Below are 7,497 nucleotides of genomic sequence, written 5' to 3'. Positions count from 1 at the left end.
GGGGGGGGGGGGGGGGGAGAGACACAGATAGACAAAAAAAAAGGAAGAAAAAAGAAGAAGAAGGAATTCAAGCCTCCTCAACCCTCACGACACGGAGACTCCTCCTCGTCTTATGACGTTTCGCATCCTTGGCGGCGGCGACAATCTTCTGCCGGACAGACTCTTGCTGAGCCCATCCTCGGGCCGATATGCGTGTTCTGGCAATGAATCTCGCCATGGTGAGGAACGTCTTCAAGGTTGGACGTCCGTTGGGGGTGGACGCCGATAATGACGATGCTGCTGCTGCTGCTGCTTTTCCAGAAGAAGATGGGACTTCTAGTGGTTGTCGACTTCCGAGGATCTGTGTTCGCATGTGTTCTAGTTCGCGGAGTTGGGCTTTGTTGCTGTTTCGTCTTGTCATCAGTATTTCGGACTCGAAGTAGAATAGAGGATGTGAAGGAGAAGAGGATATATATATATATATATATATATAGAGAGAGAGAGAGAGAGGGAGAGGGAGAGGGACAAGACATACCATGCATTGGCTACTTGAAGTTGCAGCTGCACAAAACGCTTGGCATACGCCACGTCCGACCGCAGCGACACTTCACGCTTGAACCTCGCCTGCATCCACTCCATCTGCGTCACCAGACCGCGCAGCTCCTTCTTGTGCCTCTCCTCGGCGCTCTCTGCCGCGCGCACCACAGTGTCGAGGGCTTCGTCCGATCCCCTATGTGCCTTCTGAGGGGTCGATCCCTTGTTGCTGTTGCTGTTGCTGTTGCTGTTGCTGTTGCTGCCGTTGCTGCGACGCTCCCTCTCCAGGTCACGGTGTAGCTTCTCGGCGCTGACGCGGTATGCCGCCCTCTCGCTGCGTGCCCTCTCGAGCTTCTGCCGGAGAGTCGTCTCCGCCGCCACGAGCGCGTCAATGGTCGACTGCTGCTGTCGGACGTCGTGCTCTAGGTTGCGCAGCTCCGTGCGGCTTGCCGCCGCCGCCGCCGTTGCTGCCGTCGATGCCGCCGCCGCGCGCTCTTGCCGTGCGCGCTCGAGCTTCTGACGCAGCGAGCGCTCCGATGCTACGAGCTTGGATATCGTCTCGGCCTGCTGCCGCACGTCGTGCTCGAGATTCTCCACCTCGCTGTCGCGTTCCTTGCTGGCCGTCGCCGCCGCCGCCGCCGCCGTCGTCGTCAACCTGCTGCTGCGCGCCTCGCTGCGCGCCTCGTCCACCTTCTGCCGCAGGGACGCCTCCGACGCTATCAGAGCGTCGACAGTCTCCTGCTGCTGCCGCACGTACTGCTCCAAGCTGTCAATGTCCGCCTGGCTCTGGCGCAGCTGCTCTTCTATCCTCCTTTGTCGTGTCGGGCTGGTCGGAGGCTGCTGCTGCTGCTGCTGCTGCTGCTGCTGCTGGTGGCGCTCCGCCACGTCCAGCTTGAGTTGCAGTCGCCGCAGGGCGTTCTCGTGCTCTGCCACCGCCTCCTCGGCCTCCTGCTTGGCATCGTCCAGGAGCTCCTCCAGAAGCTCCTTCTCGTCCGTGCGCTCCTGCAACTCCTCCTCGAGAAGCTTCTTTTCTTGAGATCGCGACAGCAGGTCCCGCTCGAGGAGCATCTTGTCGTCGTTGCGCGACTGCACCTCGCGCTCGAGCTGCCTCTTCTCGTCCGTGCGGGCCTGCAGCTCCCTCTCCAGCCGCTTGACGTCGTCGGACCGTGAGTCGAGGTCCCGCTCCAGCTGCCGGATCCGCGCCGCTGACTTGTCGTCCTGGTGGTCCGTCTGCAGCGCCTCGCGCAGCTCACGCTGGAGTGTCTTGTTCCTGCTCTCGGCCGCGTCGAGCTGTGCCTGCGCGTCCTCCACCTCGTCCTCCTTGCTGCGCAGGAGCCGGTCTCTTTCTCGCAGAGACCGGTCCTTCTCGCGCAGCTCCGACTCCAGGCCCGCAATGTCCTCCTGGAGCTTCTCGAACACCTTGGTCTTGTCCTCAGCATTGAGTTTGGCCCTGAGACCGCTGACCTCGTCGTCCTTGGCCGACAGCTGTCGCTCCTTGTCGCGGAGGTCTGCTTCCAGGTCGGCAATGTCGTTCTGGAGCCTCCTCAGGTCGCGGCCCTTGCGTTCCGCCTCGTCCAGTCGGCCTTTGACTTCCTCTAGCTCATCTCCGTGCACCTCGTGCATGTCCTTGACCTTTTGCTCCGCAGCGTCGAGCTTGCCTCGCATGTCCTCCAGGATGTCGTCCCGGAGCTGGCCCGTCTCGTGGAGCTGCTGCTTGGCGTCTTCGAGCTTGTCCTGGAGGTCTTCCAGCTGCCGGTCCTTCTCGCCAATCATATTTTCTCGGTCGCTCAGCTCGGCCTCCAGGTCGGCGATGTCGTCTTGCAGCTTCTCGAGGATGTGCGCATTGTCCTCGTTGACGAGCTTGGCCCGCAGGCTCTCGATCTCGTTCTGCTTCTCGGCCACGATGCGGTCCTTGGTGCGCGCGTCTGCCTCGAGATCGGACACCATGCGGTCCTTGGCGCGTAGGTCGGCTTCCAGCTCGGTAACGAGTCGTTGCTGGCTATTTAGGTCGGCTTCCAGCTCGGAAACAAGCCGCTGTTGGCTGTTCAGGTCGGCTTCCAGCTCCGATACGATGCGGTCCTTGCTGCTCAGCTCCGTCTCGAGGTGTGTCACGGCGCGATCCTTGGCGCTCAGGTCTGCTTCAAGATCGGAAACGTCACGACGGAGCGCCTCGACCTCGCCGTCCCTGTCACCCACGCCGTCCAGCTTTTCCTTCAGCTCTTCCAGCTCATCGTCCTTTTCGGTGAGGAGTCGGTCCTTGTCGCGGAGGTCAACCTCGAGGTCTGCAATGTCGTCCTGCAGCTTGTCAACCTGGTCCCTGAACTTCTGGCCGTCGTCGAGCTTCTCCTTGAGCGCCTGCAGCTCGTCATCCTTCTCCTCTAGCAGACGATCCTTTTCGCGGGCTTCGGCTTCCATGTCGGCAATGTCGTCCTGGAGCTTGTCGACTTGGTCCTGGGATCCCTGGCCGTCCTTGAGCTTGTCCCTGAGATCCTCCAGCTCATCTTCTCTCTCCGTGATGATGCGATCCTTTTCTCGGATATCAGCCTCGAGGTCGGTGATTTCGTCCCGCAGCTTGGCGGCCTGCTGGTGCGACCTCTGGCCGTCCTCGAGCTGCCTGTGCAGGTCCTGCACCTGTCCCTCGCGCTCCTCCAATGCCCGGCGCATCTGCTCCAGCTCGGCTTGCTGGTGCTGGTCGGCGTACTTGCGCTTGGCCTTGTCCTGGAGCTCCACCATCTGTTGGCGGTAGCTCTCGAGGTCTCGCTCGGCCGTGGTGATCTGCTTCTTGTAGCGGTGCAGCTCCCTCTGCATCGTCACCTTGTCGACCTTGAGTTCCGTGTTCTCCTTAAGGGCGGCTTCGCTAAAGCCCGGTCCGGCTTTCCGGAGAGCATCTTCGAGGAAGTGAATCTTGAGCTTGAGACCGAAATTCTCCTTTTCGATCCTATCAATGACATTCTCCTGCTCACGTAGCGAGAGCCCGTTACCGTCCTCGAGGGGGCCCCTGTCCGCGTCGCGTCGCAAAGGCATGGCTATCGGTGTCGGGGCGGCGCTGCTGCTTGCGACCTGGGGCAGCGGCGTATGGTCCAGGAATGACTGGGAACGTGACCCAGTAAACATGGAGGCGTCCATCCGGGGCAGAGGCGACATGTCGTTCTCTTCGATCCGGTTGAGGGCCGACGGGGTATTGGGCACGGCAGTGCCATTCTCCTTCCCGTTTCGCCGCACACTGTTCCGCGTGGCTGACTTGAGGAGCGGCGTGAACTCGGCGCCGCCGATGCTCTGTGGGAGGTTCCGACGGTCGCCTAGGGGGTCGCGCTGTCGAGGTGTGCGGATGTTGAGACCCTTGGAGCGGCCGTTGCGGAGCTGCTGCACGAGGTTGTCGTCCTTGCTAGGGGACTGGAAGGATGCCTCCTGTGAGATGTCGGCAAAGTCGGGTCTCAGGTACGTCGCGTCTCCCAGGTTGGTTTGGGGTGTGTCGAGGACACCGCGGGGCGGGACCATGGCGGGCGTGTCGGTCTTCCGGACACGTCAACCTGTATCGGTCCAGCAGGCTGCTGGAGCGTCGAGGAGGGGGTGGATTCTTTGCCGTTCGGGGAGGGGGCGCCGGAAGTGTCGTGTATACTCAACGCGGTAGTCGTGGTGCAGCAAGGCGCATTCTATGTACGGGAGGGGGGGTATTCGGAGTCGAAGTAAACAAAGAGAAAACCGTCAGACGTAAAGTGGGTATCCTGGGAGTTGGGAGGAAGAACACTGCCAAAGGTAAAAGGAAAAGAAAAAGGATAGTGACCCGAAATTTGCAGATACAAATAAGAAGTGAAAAAGATCAAAAAAAAGAAAAGGATCTTCTAGGTAGGAGAGTAAGAAGTCGTGAGATTCATGCCGACAAGGTTGATGAGAAGGCGCGTTGATTGTTGTTTACCTACAGTCCAATTTAGGACTAGTGTCGAATTGTTTACTTTACGTGGGGTTTATACAGGTTTGTTTTCTTTTTTGCACGTTCTCGAGATTACTCATCCGGGTGGGGCTTTCTTTCTTCCTCTACTGAATGACTCAGAAATTATTATATAATCACACTCACACTTCTCTCTCAATGGTGCCTCTATACTCCGTACTCATGATACATAATATTGCTCGTCTACAGGTTACTCGTACATGTACGTCCCTCTGCGCGTTGTCTTGTGCGTTTCGGACCGGGGGCAATGGTGAAGCATGTAACGGTTTGATGGATTGGTCGCGTTTTGGAGTGGAAAAGTCTTGGACATCCTCTATTTTTACATTCTGAGTAGTGCCCCTCTTTCTTTCTCTTTGACCTTTCTACCCTCTTCTGTATTTGTTTTAAAAATAACTGCCCAGACGGCATCTCGCTTATTCGCTCATACTACTATTCGCTACGAGTATATTGCCCTGCGTTTGAGATCGTTTCCGAGAGAGGCGGATGGAGGGGGGAGTGGAAGAAGCAGTTTTGGGCCTATGACATAAGAAACCAGTCTCGTCCGCTCAAAACTTGCGGGTGTTTTGCTTCTCTGCTGCTCCGTATGAGAGTCGCCCTTCTCAGTCGGTATTACGACCTACATACGAGTATCATCATCATCACTACTGGTGGTGTTATTCGTCCTTCGCTATTACTGCTCCTGCCAAAGAAGTCGTCGTACCCCTCGTGGTGGAGAGTGATATGGCATCATCTTCACCATCACCGCCACCATCGCCATCATGTCTTTGGCACAACTTCCAGACGAAATAATCCATCATCTCCTCTACTTCATCTCTCCCGACGACACCCTCTGCCGATTCCGTCTAGTCTGCCGCCGTCTTGCCCAGCTCTCGGACGAACCTCTGCTGTGGAGACACTACTGCGTCAACGGCTTCAGATACTGGCACCCTCGTCATGAGTATGCCGCCAAGCTGAGCAGCCCCGTCGGCAAGGGAGACTGGAAGGATCTCTACCTCGCCCGAAAGAGGACGGATGCCCTAATCTCGAGACTGTTTGACGGCATCCTCGAAACCAAGGTCGACCGGCTCGCTAGGATCGGCCAGATTAGCGAGCTCGGATACCAAGCCAAGGACTTTCTCATGGCTCAGCGCAACACGCCGGACCATGTCGACAATGTTCTGACCAGGAAGTGAGTTCTGTCCCTTCCATTCCCTCCGTCCTGTTCTTGCTGACCCTCCCACGACTGCACAGATACTTTGGCGATACCATCCTAGACAGCATCCATCGCAGCGCAGGCATAGAACAGTGGCAGGCCCTAGCAGACCGGACCCAGCCGGACCCAGGTCTGGAAAAGGTCCTGGGCGGTCTAGACATGTTTGTCCTAGACGGAGACTCTCCCGACATTGACGATGTACGACGCTCGCTTGGTCCGCGGCTTTTTGTTCTCCCCTTCTCTCTTTCCCTTTTCTCTTCCGTGCCTTGAAGCCCATTACTGACTGACCTTGTCAGATCACTCGCATGATCGACGACCGCACAGCCGAGTTCCTCGCCGGCCATCCAGACCTCGAGCTCAAGACCACTCGTCAAAAGGCCTTGTTGCTGAACCGCTGGGTCCGGTCCGAGAACCTCGTCGGCCTCGCTGACCCGCAGCACGACTACCGCAACCTGCGCAACTGCCTGATCGGCCAGGCCCTGCGGTCCTCGGAGCACGACTCCATCCCCATCATCTCCTGCGCCATATACACGTGCGTGGCGCGCCGCGTCGGCCTAGACGCCCACTGCTGCAACTTTCCTGGCCACATCCACGCCGTCGTCCAGGCCCCCACGGGCAGAACCCTGGATGACGAGCCTGTGAGCTCCACCCTCCGCCCGCTGGACAGGATGTACCTCGACCCATTCGGCAAGGACGACGAGGTGCCCCTCTCCCACCTCGAGGCCCTCCTGGAGCGATACGATGCCTCTCACGACGTGCACGACGCCCTCTCCCCCGCCAGCTCCGCCACCGTTCTCGCCCGCACCGGCACGAACATAATGGCCACGTACGTCGATGTCCTAGGGCGGCAGGACATTGATCGAGGCGACGACGATGAGGATGGGACATCCCACCTCACCCGCCTCTCCCGCCTCTACCACGGCTCCGGCTCCGTCAACCTCATCAAGAGCCTGTACGCAAGCATGTGGGCCTCCCTGGTCATCACCCCGCCCGAATCGTGGGCCGGGCTAGACCTCTTCCTCGGCCGCTTCGTCCGTTCCTTCCCTGAAGACGCCTGGCTCGTCGAGCGGCACCTCGTGCCCCGGGCGCCGACCCGTCGCAACACCTTTGGTCGTCCGGCCGGCCAGTCAGACGACGCCTGGAAGCTGCTCCGTAGCATCCAGCGCGCGGACAGGCTGCCCTCCCCCGTCTTCCCACGCGACCCGCTCAACGACACCGTGTCCTATCGCATCGGCCAGGTCTTTCGTCACACGAGTCACGGACACCTCGGCGTCATTACCGGCTGGAGTAACCAGGGTACCCGGGACTTGGCCACGTCCAACAGCAGCGCCGGTCGCTCTGACGTCGGCGCTGACAATGTCAGGGAGGAGGCTTCCGATTCGGATGTTGTCAACCGCCTACGTCTTGATAGCAGGACATATTTTACATATCTGTCGGTTTGGCTGTTTTTTTTCTTCTCCCCCCTCCCCCACTCTCTTCCCCTTCTTTTATTCTTTCCTTGTTCTTTGCTCTCTTGCCTTCTTCTCATGCCTTCCTCTATTCTGACAATCTCAACAGTCGCACTACATCAGCAGAACGCTACGTCATTGCTGAGGATGACATTGAAATCATCACGGACCCCGACGTCGTGGATTCGAATCTATTCCACTACGCTGGCAAGTATTTCAAGAGGTTCAACAGGGAGACATGCTCATTCGTGTCAAACAACCGTGAGCAGTTTCCCGACGACTGAGGGGAGGGACATCAGGCATGGAAAAGAAAATAAACAAGTAAAAACATATATGGCAAAGGAAAGAAAAAGAAAAAGAAGAAGAGAAGAGAAGAGAAAAGAAAAACCATACGC

At 58.3% G+C, this 7,497-nt stretch overlaps 1 protein-coding gene and 1 pseudogene across 2 annotated transcripts; one reads left to right on the top strand and one right to left on the bottom strand.

The window, feature by feature from the left end:
• Nucleotides 1–315: 315 nt before the first annotated feature.
• GMORB2_1938 lies at nucleotides 316–4,011 on the bottom strand (annotated as a pseudogene). The gene has a single exon. Coding segments are annotated over exon 1 (3,270 nt in total).
• A 1,209-nt stretch (nucleotides 4,012–5,220) lies between these two features.
• Nucleotides 5,221–7,386, top strand: GMORB2_1937 (F-box protein 21; the record flags this gene model as incomplete). The annotated part of the gene is made up of 4 exons (XM_035463918.1): nucleotides 5,221–5,630; nucleotides 5,693–5,852; nucleotides 5,951–7,086; nucleotides 7,212–7,386. The coding sequence occupies 4 exons, from the start codon at nucleotides 5,221–5,223 to the stop codon at nucleotides 7,384–7,386; spliced, it is 1,881 nt and encodes a 626-aa protein (XP_035320182.1).
• Between the last annotated feature and the right edge of the window lie 111 nt (nucleotides 7,387–7,497).

The sequence above is a fragment of the Geosmithia morbida genome (genome assembly GCF_012550715.1).
Source record: "Geosmithia morbida isolate 1262 chromosome Unknown scaffold_11, whole genome shotgun sequence".
Classification (NCBI taxonomy): Eukaryota; Fungi; Ascomycota; class Sordariomycetes; order Hypocreales; family Bionectriaceae; genus Geosmithia; species Geosmithia morbida.
Note: the sequence above shows the minus strand (reverse complement) of the source record. Positions and strands in the feature narration are given on the sequence as shown.